We start from the raw sequence: 24,812 nt of genomic DNA, 5'->3' as shown, positions 1-24,812 counted from the left end.
AAAAAAACGTTTTTGTGTTACTAAACATAACAAGATCATCTACATGAAAAAACTTTACTTCTTAAAGTTCTTACCTCAACACAATTCTTCTTTGAGTAACTTAATCAGCAGCCAATAACTGAACGGTTTCTATTCGATAACATCGCTAAGAAATAGCTTTATATCTACAAGTGATATTCTCTGAGGAAACCACAGTCCAGTGTGGACTAACATCACAGTAAGTAGATTTTATATATATATATGTATATATATATATATCATGAATAGGAATGGATAGCTTACACATGAACAGACACATTTAGGAGTGTGGTGTGCATAACTGAGTAGAGTGAGAAGTGCTGCAACTTACATTACCATTCAACTTCACTGTGCATAAAGATTTTTCTTTCCCTGAAATGAAAGGCTGTTTTCCCCCAGGAAGGAAGGAAAACATTACCATAGACAACCTGGCATTTCCCTAACTACCCAGCCAAGTCCCCTCCTTCGCACCCCACATGGCACAATTCTTACCGGTAGCTTTCCCTTCAGAAGAGCTGTGCTACCCGGTTCAGTGACCGAAGCCTCATTCCTCTCTCCCTCCCTCACGCCGCCCAACACAAAGCCCTATGCCCAGAGCCCTCCTAAGGCTGGCCAGGACCAACACCTTTGCTTCGGGCAGAGACGAGCAGCCGCACTTTGCTTGCGGAGCGCATCACCATCTCACTCGCTGTGTCCTTTGACGGCTAGCCGTGCCACAGAGCGGTACCTGACAGCCCGGAGCCCACCCCACCCCACGCAGCGCCTCGCTGCGAAGAGCCAACAAGCGAGGGAACCCCCAGTCAGCCCTGAGCCCCAGCCAGGTGCCGGGCGGGCGGACACAAAGGCGAAGGGACGCGGCGGGGAGCAGCTCCCCTCCGGGGAGAGGAGGAGACGGGGAGCGGGCGGCCCCGCCTCGCCCTCAGGCGCGGCCCCTGAGGAGCCCCGGCCCGGCGGCCCCGCCATTGGCTGGCGGCGGCGGCGCTCTGCGGCTGCTGCGCCTCCCGCCCGCCCGCCCGCCGTGGCTGCCCGGCTGCCGGCCGCGGGGGGGGCCGAGCCGACCCCGGCCCCGACCCCGACCCCGGCCCCGGCCCCGCTGCGGGGACCCCGCCGCCGCCTCCTCCTCCTCGCCGCCCGGCCCGCCGCCTGCCTCGGGGCGCTGCTGCGGCGCGGAGACGGCGGCGCGGGGGTCTCCTCCTCCTCCTGCTCTTCCTCCTCCTCCTCCTCCGGCAGTGGCGGCGGTGCCGGCATCCCCCGTGCCGCCAGGCCGGGAACAAAGGCTCGGCGGCGGCCGCCCGAAATGGCGTCCCTCGGCTTAGGGGGGCTGAGCGCCGCCGCCCGCAGGAAGAGCGTCCCGTCCCGCAACGCCGCGGTGGAGCGGCGGAACTTGATCACGGTGTGCAGGTGAGACCCCGGCCCCTGCCCCTGCCTCCACCGGCACGGAGGTGCCCGGCGAGCCCCGGCCGAGCGGGGCGGCCCCGCAGCCTCCGCCCTGACTCAGCGCCTCGGCGAGGAGGGGCACGGACAGCGCCGGGGCTGGGTTGGGTGCCAGCCGCCGGGCCTCGACCGCGGCGGGGGGGGGGGGGGGGAAGGATACGGGCAGGGCCCCAGAAGGCCGAGCTGAGAGTGGTGCCGCTGTTAAAGAATAAAAATAAAAGGGTTTGGAGCCGCGCTGAGGGCGTGCGGGGCCGGAGGGGGAGCCCCGGGCTGCTCGGGGGAGCGGCCAGGTGTGCGCCCCCGCCGCCGCGCTGCCGGGGGAGGCGGCGCCGAGGGGATGTTTTCATCCCCAAAATCTGGATCAGGAGATCCGCAGTACGGAGATAGGCAGGCTGCGTTAAAAAATAAACGCTTAGCCTCTCGGTGCTGGGGCTGCACGAGCTCAGGGATGCTTCCCGAGGTTTCCCGTGTACGGGTTTTCTGTTCTCTCCTGGCCGGGTTGCGTGCGGCGTTACCAAGCCGGCCCCTGGCACCACTGCAAACTTTTAGACACACGGGTGTGCTGACAGCGGGGAGGCCATCAGTGCGTTTCTTTCAACTGCTACATTCTCCAGGTGTCAAAAAATTTGAGCATTTTCTGGAGGAAGTCTCCAATAGTCTTACGTGAGATGTGATGTAATTTTAATTCTTGCAAATTTTAAGTGTATCACAACAACTAGGAGGTAATTTTCTGTCCTCACTGCTTAATGCTACAGCAGTACTTTTAAAAAAGGCTTGGGACACCCCCTCCCCTTTTTTTGTTCTTTTATTGTACACCGTTTAATGGATTTTACAAAGGGTACCTGTATCATCCAGCTACCCAAAGGAATCTGTGCAGTATTCCTCCAAATCCTAGTATCTGGCTTTCAGAGCAGCATCTATTTTATATATATATATATATATATATTATACATATATATCAAGCTTGTTGAAGCAGATTAAATAGAAGAAATAAAAGTTTTCAGTTTTCTCAACGGCAACTCTGCTGTTACTGCAGATATACTGATATTGCCAATCCCCAGGCTTGGGAAAAGAGCAGTTTTATCAAGTAATAGCACAATTGTGCAGCATATAATCAATTCTTTTTAAAAGAGTGTCTTGTATTCTGCAGAGCTTGCTGCTTTATTCTGCCACATCAATTGAGAAAAATTATTTTGCGTTCTGTGCTGTTACATTTCTTGAGCTTATTTCATGTATGTGTCATGGTGTTGTAACATAGTTTCTGAGAATCTTGGAAATCTGAGGGCTTTCACACAAATACATATGAAGCAATGAATTACAGCAGAAAGCACTCAAAATAGGCGTATTTAATTATTTTCTGTAAAACAATTTAATTTTGCTATATCTTCACAAAACCTAAGATTCCTAGCTTGTCAAGGCAACTTAAATTTTGAAAGAGTGATGAGAAAAAAAGGAGCTTTTTTTTTTTTATGGATTGCATACATTTTTACATTTTTATTCTTGTGCCAGTTTGGGTGAAAGTGTTTCAAATATTTGTTGCATTGTTGCCATTATTGAAAAGTGTTATTAGTTAGGAGTAGCCAAAGTAGTAGCAAAACTGCAAAAATAATTGTCACAAGTTTTTGACCGGAAAGGACTATGAGAAAATCCTGGTAAAAATAGCTCCAATGAATTGATTCAATTATATTTGGATGATATTGCTTGGTACCCTGTGAAAGTGAGAGATTACAAGGAGGATATTCTTTTGAAGTACCGTCAGCTAACAGTCCCTAATAATTTAATGAACTATTTTGTCAAAGCTTCAGTTTATCAGGTTTTTGTTTGATAGTTAGACCAGGCTTTAGGTTTTTAGTACTTTCTTACAGTGATGATATCTAACTCTTCATGCAGATGTGGGTAGGTTCTGAAATTTACAGTTTTGGAAGGAAGAGATGGTTTCTACTAAAATGTTGGGTGCCAGTGTAGCCACAGGAAGCAGTGATGGCTTCCCTAAACTAATTGTATGAGAAAATAGGTGGTTGTGGTTGTGTAACCGCACAGTGGTGATTTAAATTGCAATAATTTTAGCCTGTTTTTTTTTTGTTTGTTTGTTTAAATAAGCATTATGTGTTCTAATCTCTGTTTCTCTCCCTACCTTTCTTCTCCAGACTTTGATGCCTTCCATTTTCCATTAAGTTGGGGAGCTTTCCAATAAGCAGGGATTCTGAGGTTGATCTTTCTTTTGTTTTAATCTAGTCCTCTCTAAAATCAAAGATCCACGTGAATACAGGACCACCAGAAAAGCAGAGAGAGGCCTTGGAAGTGAGGGTCTTAGCTATTGCAGAATGCTAATACAGCATGGAACAACTGGCAGGAAATGTGATTATTTTAAAATAGTGATTTCACTGATATGCATCGAAGCTGTTGCATCTCAGTGACGCTGAACTGTCTGGTTTCACGTACAAGCCGTGTTGTATGGGGTGTTCATTTATCATCCTGGGGATTAATCTACTTTAATAGTTTGTTCTTTACAGTGACATGTTTTACTTTGATTCCCAAATTACAAACTAAATACATTTGAAAAGATCCCTAAATTCATCTGAAAACTGAGAGGATCAGAATCTGACAGTGAAAAGTGACAAATTCATATAGCAGGGAAATTTTCCGCCTACTTCCTTTTCTGATTAGAAGCTTGTTGCTGCTTTGTAAGTCTTCAAAAGTGCAGTAAAAGTTTGGAAAAAACACCTCTGACCTGGGATATATCCAGAAAAAGTTTGGCTTTGATTTGGAGTTATCCAAGGGATTTGGGAGACCTTCTGGTGCATCTTGAAAAATGGTGGAGGAACCTGCCCAAAAAGGATTTATAGAAACCTTTCTTACTCAAGGATGTTTCTCTCCTACCTAAGAGTTCAGGAGCTCTTGTTAAGGTTGGAGAACTCTGCTGTTTCTGCGTCTGTGGTTCGGCTCAAGCAGGACTATGTTTGTGACAGAGACAAATATCTAAGGATCAGAAAACATCGGGGATCACACGTTGTCTAGGAACACTGGTATTGGTGTCCCTCCAATGGCAGTTACTGGGTTGGGGATGAATAAAACACAGCTAAACAAAAACAAAAAGCCCAAACCCTGTTGTTGCAGTGGAGCAATAGGTTTGGGGAATAAATCGCTCCTCTGATGCCACAGCCCATAAAGAGTTCATTTTAGGGCATTGCAAGTTAGTTTTCATGTCACTTTATTTTTTTTCATGCTGTTTTGGTACAATTTCTCCGTTAGCCTCTGCAATGTACGTAGCCTGTCGCTCCAGAGCGACAGGTAGACTGTTGTAGAAGCCCAGTGGAGAGAATATGTGGTTGGGATCCACAAAGGGAAACAAGAAAGCTGCTTGTCATGAGCCTCTGACTTTGTGCCTGCTCAGACATTGTTTCCTAATAGCTCCTGTGTACTTCAGGCTTGACCTTTTCTTTTTTGACGTTCAGTCCCCGGTGGTTCTGCGTAACTGAGGAAAAGCGTGGGCTTTCTTATTTGGGGCAGGTGTTGAACACTGGAAATAACGAGGCATCTTTCATGAACGAGTAAAATTACTTACCCCAAAGACATTTCCAGTCGATCAGATTTTGCGTGGTAGCGCTGTTACCTTCCTGCTCTGTGGAAATTGGGCATCCGCACTCGGGCTCCCTGTCAGTTCTCCAAATAGCAAACTCCAGCCCAACTCGCCGTAGCTATACAGGGCTGTTTGAATTTGTGGTGAAAGCGTGGAGCAGAAAGATGGAAAATAATACTCCTACAGCGAGCATGGCGGCAGTAATAGGAGCACTTGAAAAGATGGCCATTAATGCTGATGAGCAGTTAGACTCTCTTTTCTAATCAGACCCTAGCTGTGGTGCAGCTTTGAGGAAGCAGTCATTACCGCCATTAGAGTAATCAATAGCAGCGGTACTGACTAGATATAAATTTACTGGTGGGCACGCTTGTCTCTCACTTACTTAAAATTGGTTAAAAACGTGGAGGAGTTCAAAACTGAGTCATAACTTGGCACTGCAAAAGCAGCTTCCTCCCCCAGGCTTCCCCCTCCTTACCCTGCCCGGCCCAAAGCACTAAAACCACAGGAGAAACCTGCAGGAAGGGTCGCGTGGGGAGTCTTTGCTCAGAAGTTTACTTAGGATAACATCATTGAATTGAAACTCCTGAGATATATATGTCAATTCAGTTTGAGCGTAATCGAGGACGGTTTCATTTAGTAAATAAGCGTCAGGAGGCCGCGCTGTCTCCGCTAGGGATGCGGCGAAGTTGCTTTGACAGCAGAGAGCGGTTGGAAACCGTACGGCTGGCTGAGGAAGTCTCTCTCCTGGCCTGTACAGCATGCTGCTTCTGCAGCTGTGCCGTGGTTGGTGGTGAGATGCTGTGAGCCGTGTTTGTTATGGATGTGTCTGTATTTAAGAGGCACTGCACCGCTCCCAGGTACGAAGAACCGGCGATCGGCTGGCAGTGGGCCCGGCGGGCAGGGAAGTGGCACAGCTGGGAGCTGTGCGCTCGGCGCAGGGCATGGGGTGAGAGCTTCCTGAGGTGCCTCTGTCTAAGTTCAGGTGTGCTGAAACCATGGCCTCAGGCTCTAGGAGGGATCCTTTAATACAGATACAGCTTGTTGCAAAACCAAAACAAAACAAAAACCATGATAAATACCTCCACAAAGCATTACTTTTGGAGTTGAGGACATACCAAACTTGCCTGAAAGCTGAAGAGCAAAGAGCAGAAAGTGAAACCTGATTATGATAAAATGGGGAAGGCAAGAGAAATGCACATTTTTGCCGTGTTTCTTGGGGTCTAAATTATCCTCTTCTGAATAACAATAAAGATGTGTACATGCAGGTGCAACTAAACACAACTAACACAAACTGAATGACTGGTTGCGTCTTGTCTGCTTTTGCGAGTGGCTTGATGCAGCCTTTCCAAATTCAAGTATTGGATCATTTAAATTGATAGCTGTGCTGGCTTAACAAAGTAATGTGATGCTGAATAGGGATTACCCCATTCTCAGGGAAATCAGCCTGTCCAAGTTAATGCGCAGAGATAACAGTGCATGAAAATTCATTGTTTTATAATATGTTTGGATTATTCTTGCATTAGGATAAAATTACAGTGTTCTCAGAATAGAGTTTATACTTCTGATTCTTGGGCATAGATTTTAGGAGTGAAAGGAGTACTGAGGGAAACGTCAAGCAAAAATCATGATGTTTAGCATTATGAAGAAACTGATGTTGGAAGCCTGTGAGTGCTTCTTTTTTTCCAGCTTTATTCAAATATTTTAGAGGAGAAGAAAATAATTAGAAAATATAATTAGTTCACTTTTACACAGAAAGTCTGGTGTATGCTTCTTTCTGTTTTTAATCTGTTTTGATCTGGATAGGCTGGAGCGATGGGCTGAGGTCAACTGCATGAAGTTCAACAAGGCCAAGTGCCGGGTCCTGCACCTGGGCTGCAACAACCCCAAGCAGAGCTACAGGCTGGGAGATGAGTGGTTGGAAAGCTGCCTGGCCGAGAAGGACCTGGGAGTATTGGTGGATAGTCGGCTGAATATGAGCCAGCAGTGTGCTCAGGTGGCCAAGAAGGCCAACGGCATCCTGGCCTGTATAAGAAGCAGTGTGGCCAGCAGGTCGAGGGAAGTGATTGTGCCCCTGTACTCGGCTCTGGTGAGGCCGCACCTCGAGTACTGTGTTCAGTTTTGGGCCCCTCGCTACAGGAAGGACATGGACGTGCTCGAGCGAGTCCAGAGAAGGGCGACCAAGCTGGTGAGGGGTCTGGAGAACAAGTCTTACGAGGAGCGGCTGAGGGAGCTGGGCTTGTTCAGCCTGGAGAAGAGGAGGCTCAGGGGCGACCTCATCGCTCTCTACAGTTACCTGAAAGGAGGCTGTAGAGAGGTGGGGGTTGGTCTATTCTCCCACGTGCCTAGTGACAGGACGAGGGGGAATGGGCTAAAGTTGCGACAGGGGAGTTTTAGGTTGGATGTTAGGAAGTACTTCTTTACCGAAAGGGTTATTAAGCATTGGAACGGGCTGCCCAGGGAGGTGGTGGAGTCACCATCCCTGGAGGTCTTTAAAAGACGTTTAGATGTAGAGCTTAGGGATATGGTTTAGTGGAGTACTTAGTGTTAGGTCGGAGGTTGGACTCGATGATCTTGAGGTCTCTTCCAACCTAGAGAAATCTGTGAATCTGTGAATCTGTAATGTTTTATGCTGAAGACCAGTGGTGGTGATTGTATTTCCAGGCAAGTTCTTTGTGTGGTTGTGTCTGCATTGCTCTGACTGACTGAACTGGCAATCAAAGGGGGTTTTCTGGGTCTTTGTTCATTTGTTTTATACAAACTACCCTCCCAATATGGAGGACCGATATCTGTCTATATAATTTCTGATTGTCCTTTGCTTTTACTGTAGGTTTTCAGTCAAGACTCTGATTGACCGTTCCTGCTTTGAGACTATAGATGACACTTCCCCCGAGTTTAATAATTTCGCAGCCATTCTGGAACAGATTCTAAGTCATCGGCTGAAAGGTATGTTAATAAACGTAGTTACTGGTGATGCTTTTTCTGGGAGAGTTTGTGTATGTGAAACTAGTTCATAGAAACTCCTTGATGCTGAATGAAAGTGTTGGCTTTCTTTTGTGTTTGCCCCTTCGCTGTTGCCTTCCTGATGGTGTACATTACTGTGAAAAAGTCAAGGAAACAGTTTTGTCAGGCGTGTTTGTGATGTTCATGTTGGAAGCCTTCTCGGCTGGTAATTAAGCAAGTGGATGTTGCCATGGTGCTGAGCTCTGTCTGCTTTTGTGCTTTATGGTAAGTCAGTGTTCTGGGACTGAAAGACGACTGTGGCATTTTTTGCTTTAACGGAAGGTATAGAGGCCCTGTCTGTGGTGCTGCTCCCTTGTCTTTCTCCCTTCCTTGCTTTTGTTGCTTGCTTTTCCAGGTACTGTGTTTAGGTCATTTCATTTCCCCTTCCCCCTGCAGTGAAGCTGGCTTTTTTTTGCTACTGGAATGTAATGGATCTGGATTAAATTGCTTTTGAGAAAGGTCAGTTGTTGATTCTCCTCTTGTGTCACAGTCAGATGTTCTAATTCAAGAAAACGTCTGTTTGCATTTTCTGATTGTTCTAGAGGAAGCTGCTTTGCTGAAAGGACAGAGTGTGCCTTAGCAGTAACAGTCACTAGAAAAGGACTTTGGAAGCTTCTCCTCATTTCTCGGTTCTGTGTATGGTTTCTGAAATTATTTGAGGATTATAAAGGACATCATCTAAATATAGATGTGTAATATGACAATCCACTCCTTTTCATACTTTTGCTTTTTAATATTCATAACTAAGTTTTGTGAACAATATTGTGTGTAGGCTGACATTTGAGTAGCACAATTACTACCTGCTGTCGTTCTGTCAGAGGAGGAGAAAAAACTCACACAGTGGGGTAGGAACACAGTGTTTGTCACATGGTGACAAAGATTATCGGAGCGATTATGGGTATTTAGCAACTTGACACTGCAGAGAGATTAGACTGTTCCCCCCCTCTCCACTGTGATGTTTGAGCAGAAATCATTATGAATTTTATTTTTGTTTTTATTTTTATTTTTCCCAGTGTTCTTTTGCTTCACAGCTTATTATTTGGGATGGGCAGTACAGAGAAGAAGCTGTGACGGGTTGGCAAATCAGTTACAGGCAAACAGAATTTGCAAGGAAAAAAATCAAATAACAAATAGAGAAAATCAAAAAAGCTAAAGTCCTCCCCTTGTAATTACCAGGGAACTTTACAGAGTTAAATAAAAATATGGAAAAAAGCAGCAACTTGTGCATTGTGTTGAAAATGGGGAATACAATAAGCTAGATCACTGCGAGTAATTATTTTATTCTTTAAAAACTTGAAAGGGAAATTGAGATAATGTACCGTGACATTTCAAAATTTAAGAGTATTTAATATTATACGACCCAGGGCTTGAAAGAAATTGCATTTTATTGATGGAAGTGACTAACATGTTTTGAATGCATACTTAGCGTCAGTGGGAGCACGCTAAAAGCAGACTGGTGATTGCAGTGGGTTGTGTAAAATGTTGTAAGGCAGGCAGAACATACCTGATGTGCTTGTCTGTGGTAACATAAATGGCTCCATTGTATCACAGGATAATCTCATGGCAGTGTTGTTAAACAGATGGGCCAGATTTGAGAGTTTGAGTATATAGACATTAACTTTCCTAAAGCCACGGCAAATAACAATTCTTAATCTTTAATTTCCATCGGCAATATGGGCACCGTTTTCAAATTGAGTTTTCGTAGGTAGCTGCGCTGCTGTTGCCAGCTCAGAATAGCAAAAGGGTCAGGAAACAACATTCCTGGTGGTTTGGGTGGTTTGGGTTTTTCTTTTCTTTTTTTTCCTCTCTTGTGCAGCTTAATAGAGAATGTTTATTTTCTCTAGAAAAGTGACCCCAAGTGAACCTAATGAGGTTCAAAAAGTCGTAAGTGCAAGGTGCTGCCCCTGGGCTGTGGCAATCCCAGACATGAGCATCGTTTGGGAGAGGAACTCACTGAGAGCAGCCCTGCAGGGAAGGATTTGGGGTTCTGGTGGATGAAAAGCTCAACGTGAGCCGGCAGTGCACGCTTGCAGCCCAGAAGGCCAACTGCGTCCTGGGCTTCATCAAAAGAGGAGTGGCCAGCAGGGGAGGGAGGTGATTGTACCCCTCAGCATTTGTGAGGCCTCGCTTGGAGTGCTTTGTCCAGGTCTGGGGCCCCCAGCACAAGAAAGATGTGGAGCTGTTAGAACGGCTTCAGAGGAGGGCCATGAAGTTGATCAGAGGGCTGGAGCACCTCGCCTATGAAGACAGGCTGAGAGAGCTGGGGGTGTTCAGCCTGGAGAAGAGAAGGCTCCGGATTGACCTCATTACGGCCTTTCAGTACTTAAAGGGGACTTATAAAAAAGGTGGATAGCAACTCTTTGCTCAATCAGATAATGATAGGACAGGGGGGAATGGTTTTAAACTAAAAGAGGGGAGATTTAGATTAGATATGAGGAAGAACTTCTTCACTCAGAGGGTGGTGGGGCACTGGCACAGGCTGCCCAGAGAAGCTGTGGATGCCCCATCCCTGGAGGTGTTCAAGGCCAGGCTGGATGGGGCTTTGGGCAACCTGGTCTGGTGGGAGGTGTCCCTGCCCATGGCAGGGGTTGGAACTGGGTGGTCTTTAATGTCCCTGCCAACCCAAACCATTCTGTGATTCTATTATTTCACCGTCATTTTGTGCTTAGCTAAATGTTTATATTTCTGTTAAACTAATCTTAGTGTTACCTGCCACTGTAAAAAAATCTTCTTGACCTCTTTTACACTGACTTCATGCCCCCGCCCTTTCCCTGGTATTTGCTTTTGTCCCAACCAAACAGGCAGAAAACCAGTGACTTTCCCCATGAGCACACTTCAACCAAAGTGCTCTTTTTCTTAAAAGTGGTTTAGATGTGGGCGTTTGCTTAGTAATAAAATGAGGTTAGCATAACTCTATCAGCTCACACAATGGAGGTGTGTGACTGCTGCTTGAATGCAGCTATCTGTTCATGTGCCACAGCAGACCTGGTGCATGTGACCCCAAAGCAGTACCATAAAAGATAACATAGTATGCTGTGGTCAAAACGTTGGCCACCTCCGTACACCAGTGATGAAAGAAGCAGTCAGGAATAGACCACTTGTTAGAAAAAGTGGTCTGGCTCACGGCCTGTTTTCGAATTACCACAAGGAAGATCGTGTGGGTAAGCATAAATTGTCTTTGCAGGGATTGGAAGCCGTTGAGTGCCCTCTGCTCCAGAAAGTGGAAAGAGAATTATCCCTGTACTGTGTGATGCTGTGTGCGGTACTCCCTAGGAGTGCTGGATTTAACTGTGAATGCAGAGTAGGTCCGATATCATGATGAGAAGGGTGTGTGTCCTTCAAGCCTGCTGGCAAGATATGGTACTAATGGGCAGGACAATTGAAAATCTTGAAAAGGCAGGAGAGAAGGAGTGACAGACAGAAGACAAAGCTCTTAGGTTCCTTGTTCAGCATAAGAATTTGCATGATTTCATAATGCAGCAGACTAGTGGTTTTCTGAGTGGATCCACAACATTTTAAGGTCTCTAAACCAAGTAGGAGCTATAGTTCTGAATGGGGATTTTACAAATTTGTGTACAAATGTATGTGTATTTAATAATCTTAACTGCAAGGTGCCATAATTTCATGAGCCATTTTTTTGTCCAGATAGTTTGGAATTTTTTCTTTCTTAATCTTTCAGTACTGTGGAGATTTAGCCATACCTCTTAACTGTCTTAGTGGCTTCCTGTATTCACTGCTAGCCACAATTTTTTCAAATATCTTTCTGTAAGTGTCCTTTTTATCAAGTCAGCTGAGTGCATAGTTAGTGCAGAAACGATAGGGGCATAGGAAATTGTCCAGCAACAGTACTTGGGATTTGATCACAGATATATCCTAGCTAATTTAGTACCTGAGGCCAATTCAAAGTGATGTATATGTCGTCTTTACTGTATTACAGTATTGTATATTTTCTGCCTTTTTCTCTTATTTTAAATTAATTTTAGTGGAGTTAGCAAGGAGGAACTACAAAAACTATTGTAGATTTTTATGGTCATCATCTCTAATGTTTTTCTGAAAACTCATCTCTAACATATTTCTGAAAACTACTGTCATACTGTATGCTTATTTTGCACATACCACCATAATGACACAAAAATGTGCTGTACTTTGCTATTTTGGCGCTTTCACAGCTTCACATGCCTTTTATCCTGTATCTACATGTAGAAGGTATTATAAAAATGTCAGACGTTTCTGCTAGAGTTGTCCTTAGAAGCTGCTTATCTCTGTCTGTCTTGATCTACATTATCCCTAATTTGTAGTGACTGGAGTTTGTTTTCTTTTCTTTTAGAAAACTTACTATGAGTAGTGAGCCCCTAGGGTGGTCAGTGCTGCTTGAGTGGAAAGATAAACGTAATAGTTGTCTTCCCTTCCCTATTCTACAAAATATTTGACAAAATGCATTATCAGTAGTCTGGCAACAGTGATGGTAAATGGCCATATGAGTGATGGTGCTGGTAAATAAAATGTTATCCAGTTTTAACGCTATCTACTTCATAGTAAGCTGAACTATTACGTAATTTATTTCTGAAGCAGTGACAGACTTTTCTGTCACTTCTTATCCCTTTCCATATGGTTTTTATTTTACTTATTTTTTAGTTTCAGAAAAAAAAAAAAAACAAAACTCGTTGCTAACTGCTATTTAATAGAGCCTCATTTTCTTTAAGCAATGAGTATTAATATAATTTGTATTGATCAGAATTCCCCGAAATCTAGTAAAGTTTTAAAAGCATAAGCAGGGGTTACAAAGGGATAGAGCATGAGTTACGTCTGCAGAAGAGAGCTTGGGCTTGCAGGCCTAGGGCAGAGGGGAGGAAGCGTGGTTCTTTGAGCAAGGTGCAGCTGGTAATGCTGCTCATCCTGGGAGGCAGACGTTGCTCAGTAAGAGTTAACGTCGTGGTGATGTCGTGGAGGTGAAAATGCTACCTTATGGAGGTACTGAAGGCCCTACTGTGGTGAAATAGACAAAATGTAAGCATATAGTTGCAATGGCCCTTTATTTGGTGTGATAACATTATGTTAAAGTGTTCTAAGCAGAATAGCTTTTGTTACTAGATTTAATATTTATGTACACATAGTGTCCCTATTACTATTTTTGGCCAGAAAGAAATAGGAGGGCTCTTGTGCACTTTGTGGTTTAGCTCGTTCTTTCTCCTGTGTGGAGAAAATAATCTTAAATGAATTGTAATTGTTTTGGGGAGCTATTTTATAAACTACTGTAAATTTTCACTGATTCATTCTGGAGGCCCAAAATAAAGAGTACGTACTGTGGAAATTCCTCAGAGGAATAGCATGCCACTTTATTACTAACAAGTTGTGTTAAAACTTGACATTTGCAGAACAGGTAAATTTTCTGCAAACTAAATAAAGGTATGGAGAAGTTGGGGGAGAGCCTACCTGTACCTTAGGACATCCTGATTGTGACTGCTTTGCAACGGGGCAACTTTTTCTAAATCTGAAGTTGGACCGTGAATGAGTAGGAATCAAGCTGCTTTAATGGCTTATTTGAGAAGAATTTCTCGGGAGTGAGAGAAGATCTGCACCAGCTAGTGTTTGTTGTGGATATTTGTATTTAGTTTCCAGACTGGAGCAAGCGATGGGTTGATATGAACAGGCGTGCAAGAGTATTTAAAAATGTGATTAAATAAATGAAAAATCATAATAGTGTTTCTAATTGCTTTGTATTTCTGTAACCTAGAATCAAATTAATTTGAACAGTGTTTGATGTTGTTAGGTCAGCATGGAAGCTATATATTCAGTTTTGACTGGCTGACAAAACCAGTGATGCCTTTCCTGTTGGAAGAGCTGTGAGCCTCTGAATCTTTTGATGATCCGTAAACTTCATGGTGAAGGCCACATACTCTATGTAGTTTGGACCCCCCAGGAAACTTGCTCCTTCCTTAAGAAGAGCTTTGGCAGAGGATGTGTTATATGCTAAAACTAGCTTTCAATTTTTTTAGGACCCTTTAAAACCTAGATCTGGTTTTAGCATTTTCATTTCTCATTCTTGAGAGCTCTCATGGCTGTGTACATTAAGTTCATTAATTAAAGATTAAATAGAATCTCATACACTGAAAGTGTTTGAAATTGTAGAAAATATACAGGTTAGGATCTTATTTAGCAGTTTTAAAAATATACTCTAACTATTCTGTCATTCTTCTCCAATTTTTTTTGGTGTATGGAATGGTTAAGGATGTTTTTCTCAGGATGGTGTCAATTACCAGAGTGTGGGCAACACCTCACTTACAGGGAGAAAATGGTGAAATACAGAAGTCCTTGGTTCAGAAAAGGCCCGAGGACAGTTCCCCCTGAAGTCTGGAATCCATCCTACCAGCTTGTGCAGAGCTGGCCGTGAGGTTGTAGCCCGCTGTTATGGCAGAGCATAGCATAATTATGCCCAGCTTGCTTTGTCGATCAGTGTAAGCCAAATAAGTGCTGCGTGCTGGTACGTATCTCTATTATGAAGGTATTTTTGGTTTTGACTTCAGAAAACTATAGAGCAAAACTGTCTGTTTCTTGCAGAATGTATTCTGTCTGTGAAGAAGCATTGTGTGATATGCTGCCTTTAGTAGCTGGGACTGGGATTAGTGACATGAAGTCATCTTCACGCCTCAGTTGCATTTAATTTTGCTGGTATAAGCCCCAGGGCAGAAATGTTTCTGATATAGATAAAGAATATGAAAAATACCAGTAGCTTTTGGTGTTGTTAAAACACTGTTGAATTGTTGTTGCTGTCCACTACACTTGACATTTCAAAAAGGGGAAGTTCATAAGATCAGTTACCTTACAGAAATGCTTTTATTTTAGTCCTCAGAGCTGAGAAGATCTGAAGCTGCTGCTGCTACAGCATGTTGGGATTTTGTTTTTTCCTTTGGCATATTAAGTTTCTATATATTAATTTCTTCCACTCTCTCTGTCTCTGTCTTTTTTTTTTTATTTTATTTTTTTAAGTTCTTTATCAAGCTTTGTATTTATCAAATAAATCCATGTGGCAAAGTAAGCAGATGGGCCACACAGTCAAGTTGCCTGCACCCTCAGGGGGGAAGCAAAAGCAAAACACTTGAATTTCTTAGGATCACAGGGGGCAGATCTTTGACACTACTCCAGCTATACTTAAAGCAAAGACAAGTCACACTAGATGGAGATATCCTTGGCATTTCTTCTGGCATTTTATTTTCAGCATGTGTGATTTACAGTATCGGTCTAATGTATTCTTTCTTGAAATCTGAGCTTTCTAACAAGCAAAAGAACTACCAGTCTTTCTGATAAACTAGTAAAGCTTCAGAAGTACAACTCAAGGCATGAAATAAAATTAGCTTAAAAATAAGATCTTATTTTATACAGAGAAAAGGTTTTGTATGTATGTAATAATGGCAGTCACCAGAGGGCAATATTCATCTTACTTTTTTTTACATATTTCTTTGCAACTGTGTGCTGTTAAGTTTGGAAAATGAGGTTTCACTGTTGCCTCTGCAATGAAATTTATTTTGTGTGCGGTAGTTTTCTAATGGTAACACATCCCAAGCTGAAAAAAAAATATAATAATGAATGGTTTTAATTAACGATCCGGAAGAGATGTTGATTTGCTGAATTCATTTTGGTTAACTTCCCAAGGAGTATTCTGTGTGTACTCTAAAAGTAAATTGTGAATGCAAAACTTTTTTGGTCATTAATCTATTTCTCCTTCTCTGAAAGCACATTATGAAAAATTTCAACTTTGCTCCTAAAATAAAGATAACAGCACAACAGCAAAGACCGGTCATTTTTTGTGTGTATCTGTGTGTATGTAAAGAACAAAATGCTCTTTACTTCTTGCATCGTATTTTTGAGTCACAACAGTGTGTGCTCTGGTGTGACTAAAGAGTCCTATGTAGTACTCTGAGAATTACTATAGCATACTAACAAGGAAAAAAACCAACAAAATACAGGCATGTACACAAAAATCCCAAACTTCTTTCACATCGTTTTCAAATTAGTGAGCTGCATAATGCAAGTTGCTTTTTCCACCTGTGCAGATGGTTTTCAGGAATTTGTGGACTTGCTGGTATAAAATACCGTCACTGCAGGCATTGTGTAGGAAGCACAGGGAGGTATTTTAATTATACTCATCTCCAATAAGCAGGGAGGGAGGTTCATAAATCTTTACATATCTTGTATTTTGATTTAAGGTCAAATCACCTGGTTCGGCTATGAAAGTCCTCGTAGTTTTTGGGACTACATTCGAGTAGCTTGCCGAAAAGTCTCTCACAATTGCATCTGCAGTATTGAGAACATGGAGAATGTCGGTTCTTCTAGAGCTAAGGTAGGGGAGAAAAAAGCCAAATTGACTTTTATATTACTCTTTCTTCCATGTAAAGGTAGCTGACACTTCTGTACCCAGAAAAAAAACATATGACTAAACTTGCCCTATTACATTTTTCATTGTTTGAAATAATTATTTTGATATCTACCTAGTAAATATTTATTTAAAAGAAAGAAAAAAAATCTTTGATCTGAATGTGTTTCCTTTTAAATTTATGTTATGCAGTAGAAGAAATCTCAAATTCTGGATTCATTAAGTATGTTGTATCATAAAATTATTGCCTTCGTATTTTTTAGCTTACGCCATTTTTTGGAAAATGCGTTCTGTTGAGAGAAATTAAGTTCATGTGGGCATAAACAAAATATAGTTTAAAATTGTAGATTTTTTTTTTCCTAACATAAATATCATTTTACTTTGTACGCAGTTTATGCACTAATAGAAAAAGTGGGTTCAGCTCTTGAGGGTTTTTTGTGTGGCTGTGTAGGAAGCCTTAAATGGGTTCAAATGTATTTGGTAATAAAGATCCAGCATTTTAAAGGATCTGTACGTAAATGACATCATAATTTCTGATTTTAGGTACCATAAAATTATTAAGGAATTAACAATGTAGTATGTTCATATACATGTGAACCAAATGTCCTCTCAGTAAATCTTAGTAGCTGAGATGGCATAGGTCAACATCTTGAATAAATGTTGTTTGTTGTTGGACAGAGATGATGGGTATTTTTAGTAGATTGAGATGCTTTTCAGTAGCTTGCATTTCTCTCTTTACCAAGCAAGGCTGAAGTACAAGTAGTATGAAAAGGATGTACAAGTTAATGTGTTTTTTTTTTCCTAACTTTACTGGAAGTAGTTGTTTTAACAGGTATCCAAACTGTGTTTCATGTCTGTTTTTAAAATATTTTAGTTCCAGATTTTGATTGTACTCTAGATTGTTCACAAAAACTTTGTGGTGTATAAATTTTTTTTTCAGGGGTGTGATTGTGGTTAACGCACTTCAAGTTAGAGTTAGTTACAGAATCACAACTTCCATAAATGAAAGATGATGACGCTTAGATCAAACAGCCCCATGAATCTAGTAGATCTTCAGCTACTCTGATGATCCATACTGTCGTGGAACAGCTTATTTACTATGTCTGTTGCTACTCTCTTCTTTTGTATAGACTCAGTTTTAAATTTTATACATTAAAATAATATCTCTATATTTATATCTGTAATTTGTCTGAAGAATTTTTGAAATGCTAGAGCCCCTATGACAAAAAGCTATTGACTGGCTTTCCTACCTTGAATACTATGTCCTATTCCTAGCACTCAGTTCACTGGAGTTGATTAAATCAGGCAGTTTATGTCGAGATCCAGAAATTCAGATAATTTGGAAAACTTATCTCCAGACATTTTCTGGAGTGATTCACATCCTAGAATCTGATGATTATATAGCCTATACTTGAGATTTATTTTAAAAGTTTTTCTGAATTCCAAAATTTAATCCCATAAATTACGGATATTTAATTAAATTCAGTAGATAATAAGATGCAAAGCTACTTTCTGAAATATTCTTACACATAAATTAAACTTTTCTTTTACACTGTGGAAAACTCCATGCCAAATAATAAACAACAAAAAAGCTAATTTATGCAATGAGTGTAGAGAGCAGCGTTAAATTTTTAAAGGTGTGTATGGGAAGAATTTTGGATGTTTTCATATCTGAAAAGGCTGAAGGCATGTTGACACAGGTACTAGTGGCATGCATCAATTTTACCTGTGGTCCAGAGGTGTTTCTGCTTCCGTCTGGGAGCTGTTAGTATGTGTTTGCCCATGCCAGCTAGCACTGCTTTCACTGCAGCTGTGTAGGCTCGTGGTTGGTTAAGCAGAATCATCAGGGCTCGACTGTGTGTGTTCTAAATAGCTGCAACATAAAGGCAGCTATCCAGGGAAACATCCTTTTAATTTTAGTGTAATTGACTAAAGCTTTTGCTGTGTTGCTGGTATTTATAAAGTACTATATATTTGCTATTTAGCGTCTGCCTATCTCATTAGAAATTTAATTTGATCTACGTCTATATAAACTGCAAGTAGGATTGTAATCTAATACAGGTGGTTTTGGTGGAATGCTTATAGTGATATTCAGCTAGATGTCAATAAGCACCAAATGTATTAAATAGAAAGGTTACTTTATTTGTAGGTTTATAGGGGCTACAGGAAACATTCCCAGTGTTCGCAAATTAACAAACAGGACTGAGGCAGACATTAGAAATGTCTTGTAAACTGTAATCCTGTCCACTAGATCTGCTAGGTATAAACATAGTGCAGCATTCAAATTTATTTTTATAGCTGCTGTTCGTTGAATTGAAACTTCTTTGAATTAAGTATTGCTTTTGGATTACAAGTTTTTTAGGCCTCTTGGGTTTGTTTTGTCCATTCCTTTATATTATGTGCACCTTCTGTAATGATGTCTCTATTGAGAAAAATATAATTTATGCAAATTAGATGATATAAAAATATGTCACTGAGTTATGAAGTCTCTATTTTTTTAATTGATCCCACAAATATTTGAATGAATGCAGTGAATTAGTTCTTACTTAAATCACCTTCACTTGGGTTACTGCTGCTTTACAGTGGAACTGGTAGGATGCTTCTAATACCATGGTCTTCAAAACAAAAAGCTTTCTGCCCTGGTCTGCTACCACCTATGCACTTGAAATTTTGAAAAAGGCAAATTTAGAAAAAGAAAATTTAAAAAGTACACAATTTAAGCAAAATCTTTTTTTCCCCTTCAAATTTTGGTGAACTTTATTTCACAATGTCTATTTGTAAGAATGCATTTTTTTTGTTTTCATTATTACTCAACAACAAGTTCTGTTTAGTAGTAATTTTGAAAATCACAATAATGTCATTCAAGTAAATCAATTTCATTCATTTTCAGATGTAAAATTAACTATTTCATTTTATAATACTTAAGTATTTGATATCTGTTTTGTTTTTTTTTTTTCTTGCAGGGTCGAGCCTGGATCAGAGTAGCACTTATGGAAAAACATTTGTCTGAATATATTTCCACAGCTCTGAGAGACTTCAAAACAACCAGGTCTCTAAGACTAGTTTTGCAGTATTTTAGCAATTGTTGCTGAAGTGAGGGACTTGGGTTTCGAAGTGAATATTCTACTTGATTTGTGTGGGAAAGGATGTCACTAGTTGAATAGATGTAACCTAGTAAAAGATATCTGGACTTAGCATCAATTGATAAGATTTTAGCATGGGTAAAACTGCAAAAATTGCAAATTCCTTTGTGATTTAAAAAATGTGGAAATTTGTCTGGAATTCTTCAAACGTCAAAAGAGAAGAAAACTTCTCTAAAGAAGAAACTAATTCTGAAATTGTAACCTGTTAGGGATCGAATCATAAATCTGTAGAATAGTTTGTGTTGTAAGGGACCTTAAAGGTCATCTAATTCCAACCCCCCGTGCCATGGGCAGGGACCCCTCCCGTTAAATCAGTCTGCCTAAAGCCCAATCCAACCTGGCCTTGAATATTTCCAGGGTTGGGGCAACCAGAACTTTTCTGGGCAGCCTTCCTCTGGACGTGATCTTCCTCTAGACTGATCTAATAGGTCCATGTTTCTCTTGTTTCCAGTCTGTACTGATGTTTGGGATTACCCCAACCCAGGTGCATGTCCTTGCACATGAAGATGTTATAGAATCATTTAAGTTAGAAAAGACCTCTAAGATCATCTGGTCCAACCTTTAACCTACCACTGCCAAGTCCACCATTAAGCTATGTCGATGAGCTCTACACCTACATGTTTTTTGAATGCCTTCAGGAATGGTGACTCAACTACTTCCCTGCGCAGCCTGCTCCAATACTTCACAACCCTCTCAGTGAAGAAATTTTTCGTAACATCCAACCTAAACCTCCCCTGGCACAACTTAAAGCCATTTCCTCTTGTCCACTTGGTGCATGGGAGAAGAGACAAATTCCCACCTCGCTATAGCCTCCTTTGAGGTAATTGTAGAGCACGATAAGGTCTCCCTGACCTTATCTCCTGAGCCTCCTTTTTTTTCCAGGCTAAATAACCCCGGCACCCTCAGCTGTTCCTTTTAAGACTTGTTCTCTAGACTCTTCACCAGCTTAATTGCCCTTCTCTGGACACACTCCAGCACCTCAATGTCCTTCTTGTAGTGAGGGGCCCAAACCCGAACATGGTATTCAAGGTGTGGCCTCACCAGAGCCAAGCACAGAGGGACAATTATGTTTCTTTCGAAATTAAATAATGTTGACAGAAAGCTGTAGAGACATTTTTTAGACTCAGAGAAACTTTCCTTGGAGAAGAAAGGAGAATTCCAGGAAACTTTTGAGAAATACAGAACAGAACTAGAGATCAGGCTTAGGATGGATTCTTGATGTAATATGAAAAATATGTAGCAATTTTTTTCTGTACCGTTTGATGGTAAAAGCTGTTATGGACAAGAATATGTTTTGCAATAGAAAATGTTCTCACAGGTTTGGACTGGTACTAGAGAGTGTATTGTTTTATTATATGATACTTGTAACAAGGGTGTCTAATAGATTTGTGATGTAAGTCTTGCCCATGTTGTAGTACTTTATGTTGAACTCAGTTTTAGACAAACTGAAAGGATTACTTAATAAGAATTTTTTTTCTGTAAGGACTTCTGTTAATTTAGAATGTTATTTCTGCGTATAGTACTCTTTTCCCACAGATCTCAATATGTTTTGCCAATATTAAGATGACTTTGAAACACAGCTAGGTAAACATCCCATTTTATGAAAGTTTCCAGTCCTGTCATCTTTATTTTATCCAGATCTGCTTGCATTTGCAGTAGACAAGAAGCTGATAACGCAAAGATTTCTGGTAAAGAAAGTTACTCGTGTGGCCTCAAACTGAAGAGTCACTTGGGTTTTTGAGGGGGAGATGAGGAGGAAGAGGAGGGTCACAAACTATATAGTTAAGTAGTACATTCTTTGTGCCTGTTTGCTAGTGCAGTTTGTTTGCTAGTGGATAAGAGTGATCTTATTTTATTAGGAGTTTCAAATTAATTTATATGAACATGTTGATATTGCATATATTTGAATGTTCTTTCAATGGTATAGATTTAGGAAACCATCTTTCTTGCAATCCAAATGTAATAAGTGCAGATTTTGTTTTGAAGTATTATTGAAAATATGTCCAATAGAATTAGTAATTACACTTTCAGGTCTTGGTGATGTGGATTTCAGATCCACTAGCAATAATGGGCACACTCACCTTACCACGTGTCGTTTCAGATACCTAATAAGCGGCCTGATTTTTTCTGGTGATGCTTTGCACAATTTATTTAACATTTTAAGTTATTTATTGTGCTATGTGTATATTTAATAACTACATATATATATATATACACTATACATATTTCGTGTGTGTATGTAGAGTAAGATAAATCTATCATACTGCTAGCTCTATTAGAATCCTGCTGTTTTGCTTGGCTATGTGATTTTAGGCCTAGTCCTTTAATGAAGCAGCTCATTATTAATGTAGGGTCTTCATTTTACACTTGGTACAGGGTTAGACTAAGCATGGGTACACAATTATTTTTCTAACAAATTGGTCAACAGAAAGTCTTACGTTAAAGCAGACTGTGTTTTCTGTTGTGAGATGCCAACTGTAACAGTGAGCAAAGATCTGTGAGTTTTCTAAGGGGGCTTTAAGTTTTGGCTGGATTACTGTTGCTGATTTAAGAAACTGTAAAGCTAACATCTGCATCTTGTTGTTTTAAGTATGCCATGTCTTTTTTTGTGTGTGAGTGCTTCCCGGGTACCATTTTACAAGATACAGTGAGCACAGTACAGAGCAGTACCTGGCAGTGATTTTTATAAGTGGCAGTGAAAAGGTTTGTAGTCGCTTGTACTGGGAGCATTGTTTCTAACTCATGAATTAAGAGGTGGATTGTGAAGTCCATCTAGCACAGTATTCTGTCTCAACTAGTTGCCAGTTTAGCCTCCTGTTATGTTTCCTGAAGTCAAGGGTTAGGTTACTGAGTCTGTACATCATACAGATGACAGTCCTGAAACTGGAGTTATCTTCCCAGAGGAAGTCTCTCGGATTTCTTGCTTCCACTGTAAACATCCATGTTCTTGGACATCTTGTTTCCATGCTGCAAATGGATGCCTGCTATGAAACCACAAAAATGGGAATTCTGGCTGTGTGCATTTAAAATGAAGTCCAAACATTTTGGAGCTGTGCCCCCAAATGTCTTTTCTGGATGTTTGCCATACGACCAACTTGAGCTATTGCTGAGCCATTTGGTTGCTTTCATGCAGTTCTTAAACAGATGGAGCTTTTAGTAGGGCAGTGTTGCTACCATTATTTGTCTGAAAGATAGGTTGTCATCAATAACCTGGCACCTGTTTGCAATCACTGATTGCCAGAATGTACAGGTGGACAGTGCATCTCAGTTTCAGGTAAGTGACCTCTCATCCTTGCATTTAGCGCTGAACAACACGCACTTCCCCTTTTTTCAGGTGTAATGTACAGCTATTCGCTGACCTTTCTTCCTCTGCTGCTACCAAGAATCTTTTAAAAAGGAAGTCAAATTTGTGCGTTACTATGCTAAACAGATCAAATGCCTTTTTTATACATTTACAAGTTGTTATCACAAAGACATGCATGGCAGCGGTAGGTCCTGTTCTGCAGTGCTCTGCACTTGGAACATTTCTGTCTGAAAGTAGCTTCTTTGATAGCTGTGAGGAGAAAATTAAAATAATTAGAACTTTTTATTGTTGTTACCATGAAATCCTTTTTTTGAATGTACACAGTGCGACTTCTTTCAGCAATAAAGATTGTCTTCATTTGCTTTGCGTTTTGTCCATCTACCATTTCTTAGGCCTAATATTACAAATTCTTTTTAGTTCTGTCTCTATTGTTAGGTACTCTAAGATTATGGTGTTCCATGTTATTCAGTCCATTTGTTTGCTTTATTTGAAATGAAATATGAGTGCCCCTAGGGTTGTTTTTATTTAACAACATGGGTTGTTTTTATTTAAACTGGATTTCTCAGTTCTCTGTTAACTATGAAAACCATCATTATTTGAGACAAAATGGTGTTAATTGAAGTAATTTCTTTTTTCTTGAAGGAGATTTTATGAGGATGGAGCAATTGTTCTTGGTGAGGAAGCAAATATGCTTGCTGGCATGCTGCTGGGACTCAATGCAATTGATTTCAGGTATTGTATTCGTGTGCTTTGTAATAGAATGCTCATAGAAAGTACTTATAAATCGATGCATTATAGAAAACATTGTTAGATTCCCTTGATAATTTGTGACCAAACTAAGGAGGAGGGAGAGAAAAAGATCATGAATGGCTCTTCTGGTTAAGAACTAAATTATGGCGTAGCTTATATAGTTGAATGATTGCATGGTCCTTCTTTCAGTTATCAAAATCCTGAAAGCAATCAGAAGTGTAATTACAGAAGATATATCAAATCTACTAAGTGAAGCTTACAGACAACTGAATCTTTTATTTTTAAGACATAAAGAAAACAGTGAGATTAAGTACGTGATTGTGCACTGGTATTGAATGATAGCATTGTAATTGCATATATAGAGGGTGTAGCATCTTTAGCACTTCTAGATTTTAAAAGCTTAACTTGCAAACCACTGTTTAATTTGCAGTTTGAGTGCAGTTAATTACAATACAAATGTCATCAGATTACCTGATTTACCTTTGCAATCTAGCTAGATTTTTGTGTGCTTTGTTATACAATTAACTTTTTTTTGGGGGGGGGGGGGGGGGGGGGGGAGTAAGGAAGGTGCAAGCACACACTAGATGATAATGATTTAAAAAAAAAAAGGGGAGGGGAAGAAAAAAATGTCACGATAATATGAGCCTGATATGTAAGGTAAAAACACTAGAGTGCCTATGAGAAGTTCTAACCTGACTGGTGTAAAGCCATGTTAATGTGTTTGGTTGGGTCCACACAGACACAACAAGAGCCGCTAGGAGAAGGTTTCATAATTTGGCATAGGGAAAAGGGTACTTTTAGTTTCTTGGCAGTAAGATGTTAATTTTTACCCTCCAGCAGCACTGATCCTTGTCACAAATCAGTTTAAGAGATAAACTAGCAGAAAATATTGTATAGTATCACTGGGTGCACTGAGTGATTGACTCTACAGCCAAAAGGCCTGTAGAGATGTATTCCTGCCTGTGTATCCTTATACCAGCTTAGGGGTTTGTTGGGCCCCTCTGTGAACCAGCTTAATTTGGTAGAGTACAAACATAGCAAGTAAGACAGGGTAGCTTTTTGTTGTCAGCTGGTTCGATTCACAACGCATCCTTTTAGTGGCAGAGATGATGGGACCATGAAGCTTGAAGTAGAGAAATAAAAAAGGGATTGAGAAATGTCTTTTCTTTCTGGTGGCAGTGAGCCTTTAGCTCAGCTGTCTATGGAACTGAA

General features: G+C 41.0%; 1 protein-coding gene across 3 annotated transcripts in view; it reads left to right on the top strand.

Moving 5' to 3' along the window:
* The first annotated feature begins 1,035 nt into the window (after window positions 1-1,035).
* Window positions 1,036-24,812, top strand: part of RUNDC3B (RUN domain containing 3B) — a 53,434-nt gene continuing 29,657 nt past the window's right edge. For 2 of the 3 annotated variants that reach the window (XR_014580475.1, XR_014580476.1), the window contains exons 1-5: window positions 1,039-1,419; window positions 7,860-7,975; window positions 16,237-16,370; window positions 19,367-19,452; window positions 23,493-23,582. Coding sequence is in view for 1 of the 3 variants with exons in the window: in XM_083826038.1 (XP_083682164.1) it covers window positions 1,316-1,419; window positions 7,860-7,975; window positions 16,237-16,370; window positions 19,367-19,452; window positions 23,493-23,582 (530 nt within the window). In the remaining 2 variants the exon portion in view is untranslated. Of the gene's footprint in view, window positions 1,420-7,859; window positions 7,976-16,236; window positions 16,371-19,366; window positions 19,453-23,492; window positions 23,583-24,812 lie in introns of all 3 variants that reach the window. The other variant, XM_083826038.1, reaches the window with a different exon arrangement.

The sequence above is a fragment of the Anser anser genome (assembly GCF_964211835.1).
Source record: "Anser anser genome assembly, chromosome: 2".
NCBI classification, from domain to species: domain Eukaryota; kingdom Metazoa; phylum Chordata; class Aves; order Anseriformes; family Anatidae; genus Anser; species Anser anser.
Note: the sequence above shows the minus strand (reverse complement) of the source record. Positions and strands in the feature narration are given on the sequence as shown.